The following is a 20,532-nucleotide window of genomic DNA, read 5'->3' on the forward strand; positions in this document are numbered from 1 at the left end:
TAGCGCTGTCCTCTCCGATATCGTGCATGACGAACAGGAAGGAGCGCAGTGGAGAGAGATGCTGCCGACACTGGAGCTGACAGTGATAAATTCTCATAGAAGAGGATTTGAAAAAAAAAGAAGAAAAAAAAGAAGAGAGTGAATTACTCACGTGATCTACACAAACTCTCTCCCCTCCCGTACTCTCGCCCTCTCTCGTGTGTGACGTACTCACGATGAGGTTTGACTTTCCTACCGGCTTGGCTTGCTGTCACTCAGCGTTTATTTCCATGACTTGCGACATTTGTGTTTATTTCAATGTTTACTCCGATTTGTTTTAACCCTGATGGCTTCTTTCTGACTCGTTACATTACTTCCACGAAGTCTCGTTCTCCGTCACATGACCCTATGACGTGTGGTTTCCATAGTGAGAACCATGCCTCGAGAATGTGCTGCACCCGATTGCCACGAAAAGATGGAAATAGATTTAAAATTTTCTTTTCATCAGTTTCCGACAGACAGAGCCTTACAAGCCTTACACACAGAGTGCGTCATACAATAAAATGACGTCAAATCTTCGCAATGACCTCAGACACTTTCTGTCAAAGACTGACGTCACAAGAAGACTCTGACGTCACAATAAGACTCTGACGTCACAATAAGACTCTGACAGCGCGCATGGTGCTCCTCCTCCCACCTCGAAGAAAAATAAACAGAGAGAGAGAGAAAGAGAAACGTGAGAAGCAGTAAACACCTTCTCACACACGTGTCAATGTACCCGCAATACCCGAGCCTCGCAGGTCCGTCTCAATCGTGTCTTACCTGTGTTCTCACCTGCCCGGGGTCTGCTTCTCTCAAGCGTGCACGGAGGAAGGACAAACGCACGGCCCACCCTTCCTTTCGCCAGACGCTCCAACACGCGCAGTTGAAAGGTCCGTAGGAAAAATACGAGCGAAATCTTTTCGAGATTAATCTCCCCCTTGTGACAGTGACGCATTAATGGGTGAGCTCCCTTTGGTTTCCAGAGAGCAAGCATGGCGGCCGAGCGTTAGTGCTTTTTTTTTACGTATTTCAAATAATCTGGGCTCAATGGCAAGCCACTGAATAGCGCCGGCGAGGAAAATAATGGAGTCGTTTCGCCAAGGTGGGCAGTGTTAAACAAGCAAACATGATTGAGAGCGGTTTTATGGGAAAAGTGTAGCAGATCCCTCTTGGGCATGAATGGAGCAGCTTTCGCCGAGGTTCCTTTGTGTCGTCCCAGACTTCAGGAAGGGTTGTTACCCCTTTTCAGCTCCTTTGCTTTTGGATTATGTCCGTTCACGTGTTATGAGAGTCTGTCTCGCCCAGTATTTGATAGAATTCGACAGTTGAATCTTCAGGGTGTCTGTACGTCTGTCTGTCTGTCCCACACACACACGGTTGGTTTCTCCTCCCATGTCTTCGTTCGTAGTTTATAATTTATAATTTCGAATGCCTAGCTTATAAAATAATTTTTTGAATTTATCATTCAACATTATTAGTCTGAATAACAAAAGATGTACGTAGGTAACAACAGAACTTGGAGTTCAGAAAGTAGACAGGTCACTGATGAGTCCCTCTCCCACCACCACCACTCCCCTTGATGGCTGGGGGATCAAGAGCGGCTGACGACTGTCCTCCATGATGTGACACTCCCTGTCGTCGGCCAGGCGGATTGAACAATGTCATCCTGTGTCCGTGACAGCTCCCTTCAACTGATTTTTCCTAGCTTGGAGAATGCTACCAGGACAGGTGGACTCACCTTCCTCTGCCCGGAACAAAGAATAGAGATGACTACGAAGGATTCTGGACTTGTGACAGGCAAGGGGATGGGCGTGCATGTCCACAAGACAGACTAGCGAGGATGGCACTTGACTGCATCATGACCACTACCTTCAACTTTTACAGCTTTGGGAATAGCAAAGGAAAACGTTGGAGCCAATATTTTCTAATTTTCTTTCAAATAAATTAATTGGAGGAGAAAGAAGAAGTAAGGAAGGGGAAGAAACCGCAGTTCCGGCGAAAACATCTTATTGTCTGCTCTGGGAAACATGTATCGCATCCAGAGATGCGAACCCCTCATCTTACGATCCCCAGTAGTAGTTTTAACAAGGGCACAGCTACTGCACCTACAGCCTTATCTCACAATACTTGAAAACGTGTTAAGTTGCATTCATGCTCGCTTTGTCCTCGCTTTGTTTGTTTTTTATTTTGTTTTTGTCATTTTCTCTCTATCACCACCACCAGCACCCGCCCTTCCCCCATCCAACTTTTACGACACACCTTGACAACCTCTTGGTGCCACCCAGCGACCTGGGGTTGCCACCCAGTCGGATTCGCCAATCACTTGCATTCACGCCCGCCTACAGAAGCCTTCATTCAGCATGGAGTTAGCAAACCGCGGGGGTGTTTGCGTATCAGGCTGATCATGTTCTGGCCCTGCTTACACCTTTTTCCGCTTGATTGTTCCCGCCCGAAGACCCTAGGGAGCAACCGGTTGATGGGAAAGCAGTTTTTTTTTCTTAAATATTATTTTCTTGTTGAGAGGAACCGTGACTTGCCCGTCTATCCACCCCCTCCCCAGGTCTCCTCAGTCCCTCCCCTGTTCCACTTCCTGGGCCCTGGTGCTGCTGCTTGTCTTTGATCACCGCCCCGGTTCTTCCCCCGAACTTTCTTGACCTTACTCGTCAACGCCCCGGGTCTCCACGCTCGAACCCTCGTTTTTGGCTTAGCGGTGCCGACAAACAAGCTTAAAGCAAAAGTCCAATTAGCCTGCACCAGTTAGCCTTGGCTGGCCTAGTCAACTTAATAAGGCAGAACCACATGTCTTTTCCCTTTGAGTACACGCGAGAGTCGAGAATGTTCGAGCCTAACTATTTTTTTTTTGAAGACGAGGCTTTCATCTGTTGACGAAATCCGGCAACATGATTACTACTATTATGTGTTTTCAAAAGAACGACCTCGTCCAGGCTTTCAATTAATTGGAAATCTGTTCGTTGCACGTGAAACTCTTCTAGATGGTGGAAGGAAGGGTAGGGGGAGCGCAACTTGATTGTGTAACCCTGACCGCACTCTGTCGTGGTGCCAGTGACGTCACGAATGTATAGTTAGTGGCACGTGCATCCGGGTGACGGCCACGATGCGCACGGGGCTCCCTCGTTGGTCTTGTTGCTGGCGCCTGTGGAGGGCACGCGGACGGGCAACAGGATTTCTTTTTGGAGGACCGGCCGTGAGCCTGCTGTTGTCGGACTGCCGCACTTTGTTCGCTTGGCGCTTTTATTTCTGTGCATGGTCGGTACGGCACCTCCTCCTCCTCTTCTTCCTCCTCCTCCACCTCCTCCCTGTCAGCAGTCAACGCAAGGTTGCTTGTGATTGATGCCTGCTCTCTGGGGAGGTGCCGGCCGCATGAACCCTGGAATGTGGGGTTTTCTCGCCCTGCGTCAGCAGCCCTCGCAGTCAGTACTCTGCTCAGTGAACATCTATTATCAGCATCCCGCCTCCACACCTTCGGTGTCCTCTTGACTATAAGTAGCTTTCTCCTTCATCCTCGTCCTCGGGGAAGACTATTTGTACACACAACTCGCAGTGTACGTGGTGTACAAGATGTACCGCCAAGAGCTGACGGGGTTAAAGTTCAGAGGTTGTTATTTCTAGAAATATTGTTCTTCTTTAACTCTCTACTTAAAACCCTCGTTAATAAAACGACTGTTAACGTTTCAGTTGACGTGAAACAAAAGCAAGTGGGTATCCTTCCACCCGGATGTAAATGCTTTTACATGGCAAAATAGAGACGCCATCTCTTGGGCCATTAGGATGAATTTCAAGCGACTCGGCCCCACAATGGTCTCGGGTGTACGAACGCTAATACCCTCGCTCGTTGACCTCCCGAGGCCACCAGCCCCACCCGTGGGACCAGTAGTACGTGGTGGTGGTGTTGGTCCAAAAGTCATTGGATAGTCGAGATGCTTCCTTGGCGCCTACTTTTTGGCTAAATGATCGTTCACTTTCTTTTTCTCTGTCAGTGTGCAGTGAACGTGCGTGCGTGCGTGCGTGCGTGTGTGAGTGTGTGAAAGAGGCGAATGACGGACGGGGTGGATAATTCATGCGGCAGGCTGGCACCCAACGTTCTCGATGACCTCGTGCCAATTTCCATAGCAATTCTCAAACGCGCGTGTAAAGGGTATGCTCACGCTACCGACATCGACAGCGACTTCCCCCACCACCACCACCACAACCACCACCTCAACCCATCCCCTCCCAGCCCCCGCCTCTGCCCAGAAGGGGGCGTGCACTGACGGCTCTGCAAAAGAGAAGGTCGGGTTCGAGTCCTCGTGCCGCCGCTCAGCCATGCGATCAGGCGACGAGTAAGCGTCATCCGTTTGCCGTGCAGCAGTCGCGCACGCACTCCGTCACCTCTGCGTCGCTGGGGGTTTGTGGGAGGGGAGAGGAGAGGAGGGGAGGGACTATTATCATCCACCGAAGGAGGATGCTGCGGCCTGCGTGGTTTGATGAGCTTTGTTGTGCCCCGGGGGTAATCAGAGTAGGGGGCAGAACTAAAAACTTGACTTTGTTGCTCGGTCTGATTGCGGCGACACTTGACAGGTCGGCAGCATCCCTCGTTGACAGTCGCTTTCGGTAGGAGGCAACCCACCGGACCGAGAATCTCCACCGCTTTGTTATCAAAGGCTGGAGCAACAAAAATTATAATGAGATGCGATTTAGGCGATTAACATCTCTTTGCCTTTGATGCTTGAAAGATTTTAAAAATTTATTCTAAAATTTCATGTGAGATAATATTGTTACATTTTTTTTCTTCCGTGCTTGCAGTTGGATAGAAAGTTAACCGCTATCAAATTTAATAGTTTTCCCACATTGAAAAATCAACAATCCTAAAAGATATTTTATGAATAGTTTCATCAAGTCTTGTCTGCCATCACATCCCCAGTATATCAGGATACAGAGAGCTGTGGAGTGGTGTCTCCAACATCATCATTGGACGACAGCGACAAGGACAGTGTTGCTGTTGTTAATAGACAGAGACATGATAGATGAGGTAGACGATTTGTCAGGAGTGTACAAGGACCAGCGGGTAGAATAATACCCATCAACCAACAGCTGGAGGAGGACGTGACAAGAAGGAAAGTAAGGAGTCTGCAGCTCCTGGGTTCGTATCTGTCGTCGGAGCAAACTGCGGCTCGTCCTTCTGCCAACACTGAAGTCGCCGGGTGGGTTAGGTAGGTGTGTTACACCCACCCGACAACTAAAATATATCACAGACAAGCAGCTAGCCCTATAAACAGGTCCGATAGCTGTGACAGTGCACGAACCCCTCTAAAGGCAGCGTTCACTCCAAGGAGGAGGAGGAGGTCTGTGTCTGTGTGTGTGAGGATTCCTTCACATACCCGGGAGTCTCTTCTTTAGTGGATTTATGCTTCGCACAATGTCACGAAGAGAGATTACTCGGGTATTTACCTCCATCTTGATGGATTTCCGCGTTTTGTTGTCCACGAACCCGTGCGCACGAGCAGGCATTGTGAGGACATCCTCTCCACCCCACCCCACCCCACATCCGAGCCCCGCACTCGCCAGTCTCTGGGAGACGGGTGCAAGTGGTGTAAAGACAGGCTTTGTGTGAACCCTGTGACAAACTCGCTCGCCTCGTCGCCCACTGCCTGGAAACGGGGGTCACGGGGGTCACGGCGGGCGGCGGCGACTGTAGTCCACACACTGGATTGTCGACTCCTTATTGATTTCGACTTTCCTTTGAAGTGAACTCCTAAACAACGATGAGGCTCTTCAACCTGTCTCATCGCAACTTGGGGCAACTGGCAGCCATTGTTAGCCCCTCTCCGTCCTTAAGCTCCTCTGTCGAGTGCTGGGACAACAACGGGTTAGTGCGTCCAGACGGAGGCCGACGTGAAATGAAAATGAGGAGACTGACGATAATGTTATGGACACACGTCCACCCTCGAGCGAGAGAGAGAGACAGAGGGCAGGGAACAAAGAACCCCCCCCCAAAAAAAAAAAAACAACAAACAAACAAAAAAAACAACAACAACCAAAAAAAAACCCCAACAAAACAAAACAAAAAAACAACACCCAAAAAAACTAAACAACAACAAAAAAACTAACAAAAACAACAACAACAACAACAACAAATTTAAAGGAAAAGGCGCGTAAACTCTATTTTGTATTGTGGACAAGTCTGTATTGTGTAAACACCATGTTTATTAAGTATGTATTGTATAAACTCCGTGTTTTTCGCACTTTGGGACAAGTCTCTATCCTGTAAACGCCTTGTTTACTATCTCGCACTGAGGACAAGTTCGTATCCTTGTCCTCGTACCTGCAGCCCTCGTTTCTCCCCGCCCACCATCCGACCCTCGGTCCCTGTGATGAATGATATAGAGACCTCACGCGGTACACGAGCGGGGGCTTTACAAACCGTTTTCAGACAGCTGGGGATCGCATTCCTCCAGGTCAAGTCTGTGGCCTTTAGAAAGCAGGAACCTTTCTTCCCTTTTTCTTCCTCTTCTACCACTTCATTCGTTCGTTTTTCACTTTAAACATATATGGATGAAACATCAAAGTGACAACCAATTTCCTTTTGTTTTGCCATGGACCTGAACTTTAGAGGTGACAAACGATCAGATTGGTAGACGACCTTTGAACAATCGATTACCTATTTAGTATATTCACACACCTTTATTTCTTTATTTCCATCATTCTAGATGTAAATGACCCCACTGTGCTCACCAGCCCTAAGGGCAATGTCAGACCTGCCGAGGGCAAGTCTTTCTTTTTTTCTGGAGGCATCCGTGGAACGAGGCAATAATGAAAGTAGCGGGCTCACCTCCATTCCTACTCAACCTGCCAACTTATTGGCAGGTGAACTGAAGAGGTTCACATACAGCGACGCCTCGCAGTCGGGATGGCCGGCCTCTTTCGTGGATGGTCTCGCCCTTTGGGACCTTTCAAAGATCAGCCTTCTCTCTCCCCCAGTTCCCAAATGAGCCTCCTTTTCTCATCTCCCCCGTGTTTCCCACCTGTCTTTCACTCGCAGGTAACCCGTGACGCCAGGTGCGAACGTTTCTTGCCTGCACGCGGCGAGGTTCATACGATCTGTAGATTGTCGAGCTTATTATGTGATTATAATTCCATCAGGTCGAGAGGCTGTTTAAACAGCAAACAAGTCTGGCCAACTATCATTGCCAGCCGAGTCTTCCAGCACAAAGCAGGGGTTCCTGTTGCCTCTTGAGTCAATGGTGGAGGGCAAGCAAGCCTGGGAAGACAGAGTGTTGTGAGGAGTTGGATAAAAAAATAAAAAAATAAAAAAATAAAATAAATAAAAAAATGGGGGGTGCCTGATAAACAACAGGATACTAACGAAGAAATTGTTTTTCCTTCCTTCTTTTTCTCTCTCACCCTCGCTTTTATGTTAATAGTTTGGGGTCCTCTCCTCTCCTCAATTTCTTGTGTTAGTCTTGTGATTTTCAACAATAGAAAGTGATAAAGAGATCCTCGTGTTTCCATTATCATAATTATATCTCAAATAAATGGGAAAACCAGACTATTGAGTGTATTGTGAGTTGGACATGTTGTTGCTCGAAGGAAGTGGATGTTAAAGGTGAATTTCTCTCTCATATCCAAGTCTCACGGTGTATAAACCTTTGCATCATGGCGATCGGTCGTTGCTGTGGTTGAGTGCGCCCACCCGTCCTGGCGGCCACCGAGTGAGTCGTCTGGGATCAGGTATCACGTGATTACCCGCTGTCTGTATTTGACTTTGCCACAGCCCACCTGAAAATTCTTGGGCAAACTTTTCCAACTTGCGGCTGGCGCGACTGGAATTAGGAATCGGATAGCAGCGAGCACACAATCAGGCCACATCGGCCCTCTGAATGTCTGCAAGCCACTCCACTGAATTTACATTTCTTTCTTTAACTGACATGGAATATGTTTGGAGAGCGGTTTGCTTGGAGTATTTTGTAACCGTGTGAATTTTGAACAGAAAAATCGAAGTGTCTGAAGTCCTCAAGATGCAAGGGTTAAGAAGTACTCGCTATATATTTGTTTTCCTGCATTTGTTCGGTCTCGTGTGGAAGAAAATTCTGTTTATAAATGTTGGGTTACATAGTAGAAAAAAATTTTCTGATAAAAAAATTATAGTCGGAAAATGTATCTGGTGATTACAAGGAATACAGTTCTTCACACACATACACACCTACAATGGGTACAGGGTGAACTGCACCAGGTGTTTTCAGGGTAACACAACATCACAGCCAGTAGAACTGATCAAAAGATATTGATCAAATTTTCCCTGGTGACAACACTAACCGAGAGAAGGAGAGAGAAAGAAAAAAAAAGTTGAGCTTATTGACATTGTCAGATTGCTAGATATTCGAGTACTTTTATATACGTGGTAGACAAGGACATTATTCAAGTCCAGTGTGCGGTAACCCTCAGCAGAATATTACTGAATTTACTTGTTGGACATGGAGTTGTTTTTCTTGTCATCTCGATGCGAATCCGGCACAACAGGAAAAAGAGGAACAAATCCTGGGACAGGATGCTAAGAAGGGGAAGTAAGTCTCATGTATACGGCACTCAGATAATTCTTCCTGCGCATGCGTGGCTTGCTGGACATCCCACGACGGACAAGGTTTCACCATGGATGTGTAAAGGTGGATTGCCGTCTGTCTGCCAAGACCAACGCTTAGCCTCTTGCGAAGTTCTCCGCTGTTAGTCTCGGCGAGCCTAAACAATGAATGTTACTAAACCGGAAGCTTTGTACACAACTGCCTCGTTTTAGTAGTTAACCGGAAAAAATCGTCCGCCAGCAGTCCAGTAATACAAGTTCGTGGTTTCACAGTGTGTGACAGGCTCCAGTGTCTGGTGATCTTGCCTCGGCAAACTTTTGCGGCGAGCAGGATTTTTCTCGAGATTCTGGAATTACAAGAAGAGTAAAAAAGAAAAATGAAATAGATAAAGAAACATGTAACGGAGTATTTGCTGTCAGTGCTAAGAAGCTCGTGCTTGAGCAAAGTTCGCGGAAGATTTGGATGGAGAGAGGAAGTTTGAGAAATGAGAAAGAAGGCGCGTGTGATAAAATCTCTGCCATAAGTTAAGAGCTGTATACAGTTTATCTCGGAGTTAGATTGTATTTGCGTTTTCCAGAATAATTGAAAGTTCTTGAAGGGACTGCGAGCGCGAGAGAGTTTTGAGATGTTATGTGTTTAGATTATACATTTTATACACTTTTTACGTGTGATGTTCAGTTTTATACCGCAGAATGATCAGGTGAACGAGCTTTACCCTGAAAGAGATATCAACGTGCCCGTGAAAGACATAGCTTGATAAATTTTTTAATGGAAAAGAAAGTTAAAAAAATAAATAAAAGAAAGTCTTTGATCGGAATCATTTGCTTAACCTTGTTACACACAACAGCAAAAAAAAAGAAGAAAAAAAAAAAAGAAAAAAAACCCTGGTCACCCTGACGAGAACCTGTTTTATTAGACTCTTCTCTTCTCCGTGGAGTGATTCTTTGAAACATTGCTCAGGCTGATGAACTGAACTTTAGAATCGCCATTACTCTTCTGCAGGTGACACGACACAAAACTGGTGAACCCTTTGACCTTTGCACTTAAGCTTCGTCACCACCATGAAGAATGTGTGTTGTCCTGGTGTTTGAGAACTGAAAAATTTAGTATTTCATTCCTGCCTCTCTATCTTCCCTGTGAAGTATACCTGGATGTTTTATAATCATTTGTTGGAGAGCCGAAAGCACTCACCTGGGAAAGATCTCAACCAAAAAAAACAAAAAAGAAAAGAAAAAATTATATTGTCTAATTTGGTTCTTTGAATGTTCTTTAAACATTTCTGAAAATGTTATCTTTTGACTCTTAGACAATGTCTTATCTTTCACGATAATGAGTGGAGAGGCTGTCAGGTAGGTTGCTAAGAACCTCGTGTGATTTGCCAAGTCCTGGATCACGTGTCTGGTATCCTGCTACGTCGTCCTCAGAAACCTCTCCCACAGTTTACTTTCCTTCCGGTGCGAAAAACCTCAAGCCTGCTTTAATCTTCTGACATGTTTGCCGACACCAGACACCTCAGTGCGAGCTGCCTGGCTATCGTCAGGGATGGGCACCACGACTACCACGTGACGACGAGCGTCGTGATGTCATTGCTGACCTCGAGTTGCAGCAGAATGTGATGCAGTGTGTGTACACGGCCTGTGAACTGTGACCTGTGAACTGTGGATGTCTGTCTGGCGTTCTAACTCTTATACTCTCATTTGTCTAACTCGTTGTCTAATTTTTCTCCTTCGTTGTACTGTAATCTTCAATCCGTTGACATGATGCATAAACAGTGCTCGTTAGTTGGTGTCCAAGATCTTACCGGAAGTGACGTCAGACGTGTCTGAGCATCCGACTGTCCTCGTGTTTAGCTGTTTGCGGTCCGCTGCACACTACGTCACAAAGTTGCCGCATAGAAGCAGACTGCGGTGTCGTGCACGTCACACCCTCCGCCGGGTGGGATGGATGGATGGATCGCGGCAGGTGCTCGCAGCCACCCGTTCGGAGAATCTCGCGGTCTGTGCGAGAAGCGACTGTGTCAGTGTTACACCAGTGGGGCTGAGGTGTTTCACAACCGCCAGGGAAAGTGGGGATTGCACCTGGTCCGTTAGTCTCGGCGAGAGTCGATCAAATAATGAGGTTACTTGAGGTTTGGGACACATCAGCCTGCTTACCTCAACGTTGGCGTCGCCTGCATCGTTGTGAGTGCTAACACGTGTCAGTATGTGATCGAGGCAGGAGCCGATCCTGCAATTCCCTGTCATAAAATAGTCCGTAAATTTACCTGTGGACACCTTTATGAACAGAAAGCCATGGAAAGCTTGAGAATCCACAAGGGCTGTAGTCATTGGCAGGTTACCTCATGTTTGCCGGTTGCCATTACCAGGAAAAAAAAACTCATAGTCTTGAGTCCCCGGATGTGAGTAACCGTTGATTGGTTCAGCATCCACAACTAGTCTTCCTATTCCACATAAGAACATAACAAATATATTCGTAAACTTAGGAATTTCTGGCGATTTCATACTTGGAAGCTTTTGCCCACTTTGGTTTGATATGAGAGCAACATGCCTTCTTCCTTCTGACTTTCTTTCCCACCCGTCAGAGATGTGATACGTTGAACGAGCTACAGAACAAATCTGAGTGACATTTTAATATTGATAATATTTTATCAGTGGTCTAGAGAGGGAGAGAGAGTGTATATCTGTGTGAAGCACGTGACCACGTCCATGACCAAAACGTTGGGAGCAAGACACTAATGTCCTCGCTGGGATCCAATCTCCTGCTCGTGAAAAACTTACGACTGAAAGGTTAGAAGTTAGGATCGTGGCACAAGAGGGTGGTTCTGCGGATACGATGGGAGGTAGCAAGCGGCTTGCCTATTAGCCACTGATTGGTCTTCGGGTGAAAAACGCGCTCGGCGGGGAGTGAGTCAATTAACTGTGCGACCAAGCTTTCCCTCCCCCGTCTACCCGACACACCCCGGCTTTCCCTCCCCGTCTACCCGACACACCCTGAGTCTTTCTGCAGCGGGTTCAAGTTTACATTCCATGCGTTTGTCGTTTGGTCGACTAAGCTGGTAGTGTCTGGAAACCCCTCAGAGCCCTAGGGGCCGTTGTTATGAAGTGATGGTAAGTTGTTTTCTCAGGGTAACATGGAGAACTCAAGGGAAAACATCTTGTTTTCGTAGTTACAGGGTTACTGGTATGCTCAGACCCCATGGATACAACTATATGTTTGTTTACCCCAGAGCATCTTTGTTTTCGATAAGACTTCAGGGGGTCAAAGGTCCTCTGGGGGGTCTGGACAAAGATTTATAACAAGAAACAAGACTCTGTTGTTCTCTATGTTGCCCCAGGGCAGCGCCTTACCCTCGGTTGATGACTACAGCTCCTGGTGATTTTTTTTTTTACACCCTTCTCCTGCCTCTCTCTCTCTCCTCCTTTTGCTGTCTGTCTGCTGCTCTGTCCGATGTAATCTATGCGTCTGTGAGTGCTGACACACATGCACGCAAGTACATAGACGAAACGCACGCGCGCTCACACACACAAACACAAGCGCGTGTACACTCATCCTACTTAGAAAATATTTTGAAATAATTTTACATTTGTTGACGAAGTTACAGATCGTTTAGTCTGAGAGTAATAACATCTTTACAATAACATTATGCAGCTAACATACACCTGACCGACGTACAGACAAGCCAACACTTCTGAAGAAGCCGCAGTAAGAAGGAACGAGCAAGCTTCCTCTCGGTCCCAACATCTGACCTTTTCATTGCCGGCAGTCCATGTCACTTAGGTGAAGCCCACCCTCCGGTGGCAGATAACGTGGTGGTATCCTCTAATCTCAGAGACTGGAATGTTACCCGGGTAGCGCTCAGCCCTCCACGTACCCTGTTGCCTTTTCCGGGATCTTGGAAACCCTCGGCGCGACGTCAGGAGACGAGGCTGTAATCTGTGTTGAGAGATAGACGAGGGGAGAAGTCAGGAGTGTAGATAGGCACAGTGGGAGATGAGGATTTTAATCGCTTGATGTCATAATACGTCGTCAGGATAGTTTTGTTGTTGTTTTGTCAGACGTCTAGTCTTCTGGGTTCGTTAGGGCGCATTTGTTCTTGAGGCTTGGGGTAGGTACCCCTCCAACCACACCTGCTTTGAAAAAAAAAATGGAGGTATCCTCTCCTCTTCAGTAATGGGATCTCTGCACAGCACAACCATTTGACTTTATCGAGAGGAATCTGATGTACGTGAGTGTAGTTTACCCTCTCTTAGACAAGAGATGGCTGAGTCGGTCTTGAATGAAGTTACAGAAGGTGTACTTTTGAACTTTGCCACGCGTCTGGGGAAAAAAATTGTAGGGTTCGTTGAATTGACCACAAAATTAAAAGAAGACAGAAATAAAAAAGACATAATCACACGAACATTTCACTTGGTTTTTGTATGCCAGTAGTGATTACATTGAATGTTATTCCTCATATCAAGTATATATTATATTATTTAGGATTATGTAATATCACCAACCATAGAGGAATGGAGCACGTGTTCATGTTGTGGAACAAGGAAGAGAACAAGTTGGGACAGAGAATATATAGACAGGCCATCTGTGTGTAGGCATGGTTATTGTACAATGTAAATTAGATACAAGTAATGTCATACTCTCAAGACACATCATCGCTGGTACAGACCCCGGCGGCATACCACCGAGACAACCATGCGTGACCGACTGTGGTATGGGCAGGTATAGGAATCAACAGTCCCAGAATCTGTCCCGTGTAATGTCATTATTCTGTGTGTGTGTGTGTGTGTGTGCGCGCGCGCGTGTGTGTATGCGTGTGTGTGTGCGTATATGTGTGGACCAGGGTCCTTATCACTGTACGAGGACACGGTCATGGTGCCAACAATGGCTGCAATACTCTCTTGCTGTCTCTGGCTCCATCCTCTACACGTTAGACGTGACAATTTCAGAAGGTCTGGTCTGTCCATCTGTACACTGCTTACAGCGCCCTCTGTTCTACAGACTTGTGCCGTGGTCGGTAGTGGGTACCTCTGTTCCGAAGCTGCTCCTCCCTCCATCTCTCTCTCTCCCACTCCCCCCTCTCTCTCTTGTGTTTAGTTTCGTTGCGGAGGAAGAACACCAGTCACAGCAGCTGAGGTTCAGAGAAAGTTTCTCCGTCTGAGAATGTATCCCTGTCTGCCAGACCCCCATTTTTGCTGTAATTCCCTTAGCGATAGTACTGTAATGGAGACAGATGGCGAAAAACCATGTGAAAGAGAAACAACTTGGATACATTGGGGTTTTTTCCCTTCCTTCTTCCTCCCATCCCCTACAACCTGCCTCTAGCCTCTTGTGCAAGATGCAGATAAATCGGGAATAAATGTGCTGCAGTCCACTACAAGGGGCATCCTTGTTCGTTCACATCAAGAGCACAAGTTTCCTCGCACGGACTATGACACGTATGCACACACACACATATTTAGTGTTTCAAGTCTGAACTATCGCCGCCTTGATGGCAAGGATGGAATCATTACAGCCCCGACCCTGTCAACCAGAGAAGCATGTATCAGGTTAATGGTTTCAGTCATGTCGCAAGAGAAGCTAACGAAGTTAATCCAGGCCACATCTGTTTAGGGTTGGGTTCCCTGCCTCGAGACAAACCCGTCATTTGATTAGGCCTCATTTACTGTGGACTTTTTGTTTTTTTGGTCTTTCTTTCATGCAAAACACCGAGAACCCTGTTCGTCATTTTTTGTCCGGTTCTATCCAACACCGGCAACATGTTTTGACAACCTCCTCGGTCATTCAGTTTCCTGGTGATTAATACTCATCGTAATTAGTGGGTGTGTCGGTCCTCAGTCTTGGGTAATATCATACTTCCGGTTACACTTACGGATCCAACTGGCGTCAGTGAGGATGCAATGTATAAATGTTTCAAGTTTATTTACTTGTTTTGATTCATTGGTGGCATTAGATTGCCAAAATACTGACAGCATGCCAAAAACCAACCAACCAACCAACCAACCAACCAACCAACCAAACAAACAAACAAACAAACAAATAAACAAACAAACAAAACTGCAACCAGCTCAGGCACTACCTTCAAGGTGATATTAATTATTCTACTGTTTAGTTTTTAGTGTAGTGTCAGAGACTAGCGTGAAAGGTATGTGGTTGAGTACACACTTACCTTTCTTCTGTATTCCTCTTCTGTTTGTCTTTCTCTCTCTCCCCTTCCTGTCTTCTCCAATAATGTGATGGAGTGACTTCCCATACTGACCTTTACCCTCTTACCTCGTTGTCGCAGGGATTGACGAACGAGCGGACGTGGAACTCAAACGGCCCAAGAAGGAAGAGGTGAAGGAAGGTGTCGATGTCATCCTCAAGTGTCTCATCAGGGGCAACCCGGAGCCCAAGATCCTGTGGTATCACAACAAGTTCAGGTGAGTTGCTAGCCTTTGCTGACGAAAGATGCTCTACAATCGGTTTAATTAGTTTGTTAGAGATTAGCCTGAGGTCAAGAACCTACAAAAGGTCACGGGGAAGCTCACTTCCGGCCACAAACATAACCGCAAAGAAAGGTTGGTAGACTGATAATCAAAGCAACCAGAGTACCTCTCTGGATGGTTAATATTTGTAACACTCTGGACAGATTCTGGAACAGTTTTTTTTAAGCGAACTTCCGGGGCATGCGTGCACTCCAGAGGTCGCCCAACGCCCACGCCGCCATTAGTCGGTTCTTCATTTAATGAAAGTCGACCAACCCCAGTCTTTATATGACAGCGTTAAGCGCGTGGTGCAGCGAAGACATTGGGGATAAAATCGTTTGTTGGACACCGGAGACCTTATATTCGCTCGAGGACTGTAAACAAAATTTTCTGTCTTCCACACTACTTGTTCAGGCGGCAACCAGATCGCCAGGACCTGCATTGCAAATGAAGTCGGAGAGTAACTTCCCTTTCTATTGCATTTCCCTTGGCATGCCACGTGTGCTGTGTGTTTTCCTGCAGTCAGAAGGTCTCGCCTGCACGAGAGAGAGAGACGATGGTCATGTCTTTGCAGAAAGGAGGAGGAAAGGAAGTGATGAATGTTATGTTGATGTATAGAGCTCGGGTTTGTGCGTGCGTGCGTGTGTGTCAGAGAGAGAGAGAGAGTGAGAGAGGGAATGTCCTGGTCACATTTTGCAAATGGACTTGATGTCCTAAGGGACATGGACAAGAAAAACGAAGGGACATAACCAGCCTCGTTTCGAGTTACCTCGTCTGTCCTGCTCAACGCCATCCCACAATCCGCCTTCGTCACGTGATTATTCCTCGGCGCTGGACTGTAATGAAATGTCTGACGCACTCCATGTCCAGCAGGAACATAAATGCTAACGAATTTTTGTTGAAGCAGACGTCATCGCCGTCCTCTCCACCCTTTGACTAGCAAGGAGCTCGGGAGGCAACCAGCCGTTGCTGAAGTCAACTTAGTGTCAAATTACAAGACACCCCAGTCATTGTTGACCGGAGCCTGACTGACGGTTGTTAGCTTGTCTCCACGCCGTATCAACGAGCCTGCAGGCAGGGAGGTTCAGGTTTTTACGGGTTCATGTTCGTGTTTTATTGGTCAACAACGCATGCAGGGTTTAAACAAACGAATGAAGAGGCGGACTAGCACGCGCCCGCACGCATGAATTCATCTGTGAGCGAGAAGTGAGATTCAGTGTAAATGGAAATCCTCCTCCTCCTCCTCCTCCTCCTCCTCCTCATCATCATCATCATCATCATCATCATCATCATCAACCTTGCGAGCAGCCTGGCGATCTTACCGTCAGTTCTCGTGAATTCTTTTCATTCCCTATCATTCTGAGATTTTCCAGCCTTACCCATATAAAGATCATGTCATCCTACTCCATCATTTGTCTCTCTCTGTCTCTCTCTTTCTGTCTCTGCTTATCTCTCTTCCTGCTGTTATTTCTGCAGAATCTGTGCGAATCCCAATAATTTTCAAATATGCCCGCACTCAACCGCCATGTCATGTCAGAAATAAATAAATTTCAAGATTCATCACTCTATCTAGAAAATTTATAGTTTTTCAATACAGAAGTTTCTAACCCTTGATAGTTCTAAAGTGGAAAAGTTTGAAAATAACTGCCTGCTGGTCAAATGCAAACGTTCAGTTTCACTGAAGAGGATCAAGATGGACTGAAGAACGAGGCGCTGCAGTGTTTCCGTCGCTCTCTCCTACACACCCTTTACCATTCGTAATCACGGGAATCTTTCTTGAAGACAAAAAAAAAAAAAAACAAACAAACAAACAAAAAAAAAAAAAAAAAATGCCCACGAAGGGTAGGATTCGTCAATACAGTTATTCCAAGAATTAAATAAGACTTCCAAAACCGTCCCTCTGAAAGAATTAAACGAACGAATATGGAAATCGTCTTTAAGGAGGACAAAATCTTGACTCTGGAATCGAATGGCAGACAGAATTTACCAAGTGCCAGACGTTGGTGAAAGTCGTTGGCTGTAATGAACGAATCAGCTGGAAAGTGCGAAGGGAAGGGGAAGGGGAGGAGAAGGAATCGCGGCGTTGCTTAGCAACAGTCGCCAAGGGAGTTCTGAGAAAACAGAAGGGAAGAGGAGGACAGGGAAGCTGAGGTCAGTTGACGGGCCCGCTATACCGTTGCTGGTGTTAGCCACTTGAAGTGGACATTGTTTATGAGACTGACTGCACTGCGGTTCGTTTCCTGGATGGGAAGTGGCACACTAATGTCAGTTAATCTCTGGCGTGTTTAGTCTCGCGGTGCGAGGTGTCGGAACTCTTTTGTCATCAAAGACCATCTTGCCGACACTGACTCGCCAAATCCCTTCAGACGAAAGCTGCTTGGGAAGAGATTACACACGCACCTGTGAGATTTGTGGATGTCATAAAATCATAGAAAAGTAGTTTGTCTTTATCAGGACATGGCAGGAGGGAGAGAGGGACCGTGATAGTTCTGGTGTTCAGACAGTTCTGTTTATGAATATTCGTGCAAACAGTTTTTTCAACGCATTTTTGGTGGGAAGATCATCTACACTATCATCTAACATCAGGGTGACCGAAGCCTTCACGCAGGAAAGGAGTGAGCTGTGTTCATTGTCCCACCGAGGATCTCCATTGCCAGGTCCATGTATGGGCAATGGCAGTCAGCCATCCGTTCTTGGTATTTTGGGAACTACTTTTCTTTGTTTATGTTTATGTTCTTCTTGTTTTCGTTCCTTTTTCTGCGTGATTGTAGTGGTGGCAGGTGTTGACTGTGATTTGTTGGTTTCTTTTCTTTGGCAGTTGTTGCCGCTGCAATGCCACAGGTGGCGGACTGAATCAATTGTAATCGCGTTTATCAGATCAGAGACGGACCCCCTGGGATGGGTGGAAACGAGGGGAAGGGTGAAGTTGTGGGTGAGGGGTGCGTTGTGCCTTTTCCTCCTCATACACACACCCCCCTTTCTCGAACTGAGACGCAAGCGCAGACGACAGGTCCAGCCTTTTGTCTCGTCACCCCTCATTGGTTGAGACAAGCCACCAGCGAGACAGGAAATATCATGTCGGTCAAGAGTAAACAGGGTCATAACCTTTACACTAAACTGACCTTTACTTAAATGCTCACTAGACAGCTAGAATGGTAATGTCAGAGGATTTTTTTTTCTCCACACAAACCTGAGAAAAGCGAGCTTGGAACCTTCTAGTCTTCAGATTAATTATAAAACTCATGAAATGCTTTTCAGTTGTTTTGACCCTTTGGATGTGAAGATTTGGGGTCACAGGAACGCTCTCGGCAATCTTATTTAATTCTTGGACATAATTGTAGTGAAGAATCTTACCCTGCGTGTGTATGTTGTTTATGGGTCGTAAAGACAGATGCCGGTGATTACGAATGGTGAAGGGTGTGTAGGAGAGAGCGACGGAAAGACTGCGGCGCCTCGTTGTGATGACTCCACGCCGCTGCCCCCAGCCGCACAGCGAGTGGTTTATGGCTCATTCATGGTAAACCACCTCCAAAATGGGTCGTTAATGGAAAATTATCTCCACAAACACCCCCAGACCACGATAACGAAAGAGCCGATAGGCGGTTAGTAAATCTCTTATGGGGAGGATATTCGATTCCCGCCGGAGACAGCAGGCTTGCAATGGCAGGTGAATATGCATGGCAGTTAAACGTCTTGACGCCACGCACGGCGATGCTCTGACGCTGCAGAACGTGCTGTGGTTGCTGCTGGTGGTCCTGCTGGTGCTGCAGCACCACGACTACGATTGTCGGGGCTGGAAGGAGCTGGAGGGACGCGGGACGAAGACCGTACAGGAATGACGGGAAGATCGGGGAGGTAAAAAGGATAACGGGGTGGAAATAGAAAGTTAGGGTAGTATGTTACCTACCCCCAGACTCACAGCTGCGGTACGTCCACCCGAAATTGCCGATGAAGCGGAAGTGGCTACTGTCTTATCTCCCCTTATTCCGTCATGGCTTCCAAGGGTTACGTTGTGGCTTCTAGTTTCATTCCTTTCTCAGTCTTTCTCCACTCATCATTATCATCACTATTGTCGTCGTCGGCAGCGATGGTGACGTTTTCGTTGCGTGACGTCAGCAGTACGCACCCGAGGATAAACTAAAATTTCTTTGTGTATATGATACAGAAAAGGAGTTGGTGTTTATAAGGACATGCCAAGAAAAACAAAAACAAAAACAAACACTGACATGGCGGTGGTTTGAGTTATTTGAAGTTGCACTGTCTCCAGTGTATCTGAAAATGCGTTCCTCCTCATCCTTCGTGTTCATCTCTCACAACGGTTATTGACCTTTAGGACATGTTAACCCATTGAAGCATGAACAAACATAGACAGTCAGAGCCCACCTTCCTCCTCACACTGACATTTAGTGAAGAATGTGGAAAATAATGTTTTTTTTTATGTTGTGCTAAACACATAACAGACGGAAGTATGAATTGCAAAAACATCTTTTAATGGTTGAGAGACAAGAGACGGACCGAGCAATAAAAAGAAAAAAAAAAGAAAGAAAGGGGTAAAAGAAAAAAAAGTATTGGGCACTATGCTTCTTCTGTTTGAAAAGACGGGGGGCAGGAGGGGGAAAACAAAGAATGTGATAGTCAAGCCCTGACTTTTACAAGTTTTATGGCTCGGCAATGCGGGACTCCATGGGACAACATGCGAATGAGCCCGGCGCGCTAACGACCTTGGCATGTACCCGGTTAAGTGTGTGCGAAAGTTCCCCGCTGTCGGCGCCCACGTCTTCGTTTCGCCACCTCCATTGTTTACAAGGTAGTTTACTGGTACCCGAACGTCTGCAATAAACGTCTAGGGTGCTGATATATACCTTGCACAAGGTCCACGGACCCTCGCTAGACCCCTTTTCAAACTTGTCCTTTTATTTATTTATTTCATCATAGAAATTTAGAACTTTGGACATGCGCACAACGTGTGTTAAGAAAAAAAAAAGATTTATTGCGACATTAGTAGACAGAAGAAGTAAGCATGAAATATATTTGTGTGGATTTACCAAAGACGAAGGATTATGTAAAAATCGTTGTCTCGTGCGAGAACTGCAAGTTGTCGAGTTTGAATAAGCGGATCTGGACAGGCTCGGGGGAGATTTCTTTCCTCCCCTAATGTATTGACTTTGTTATTACTGTTGAGGAGAGGGTCGTGCACCTTAAATCCCAAGTGCTGTCAAGGCACGGACGTGAGGTCATTTGCTGGTAGTGAAGATAAGGCTAAGTGGTCTGGGAAAGTCACGTGTGGCCAACAACCGTTGCCCCCCACCTGGCGAGATCACGCTCCAGCTTTCTGTTGCCATCCTCGTGTCTCCTCCAGGTCCTCTTGCATCTCCTCCAGGTCCTCTTGCATCTCCTCCAGGTCCTCTTGCATCGCCAGGCCATGGTCATCAGCTGCACTTGAGGCGAGGAGTCTGTTGATCATCCATCTGCGG

The 20,532-nt window shown here is 46.6% G+C and overlaps 1 protein-coding gene across 2 annotated transcripts in view; it reads left to right on the forward strand.

Moving 5' to 3' along the window:
• The window catches only part of LOC112570684 (inactive tyrosine-protein kinase 7-like), a 63,751-nt gene that overhangs the window by 10,859 nt on the left and 32,360 nt on the right, over positions 1–20,532 (forward strand). For both annotated transcript variants that reach the window (XM_025249250.1, XM_025249249.1), the window contains exon 3: positions 14,878–15,013. In XM_025249250.1, the coding sequence (XP_025105035.1) occupies positions 14,878–15,013 (136 nt within the window). The remainder of the gene's footprint in view (positions 1–14,877; positions 15,014–20,532) is intronic.

The sequence above is a fragment of the Pomacea canaliculata genome, linkage group LG8 (genome assembly GCF_003073045.1).
Source record: "Pomacea canaliculata isolate SZHN2017 linkage group LG8, ASM307304v1, whole genome shotgun sequence".
NCBI classification, from domain to species: Eukaryota; Metazoa; Mollusca; class Gastropoda; order Architaenioglossa; family Ampullariidae; genus Pomacea; species Pomacea canaliculata.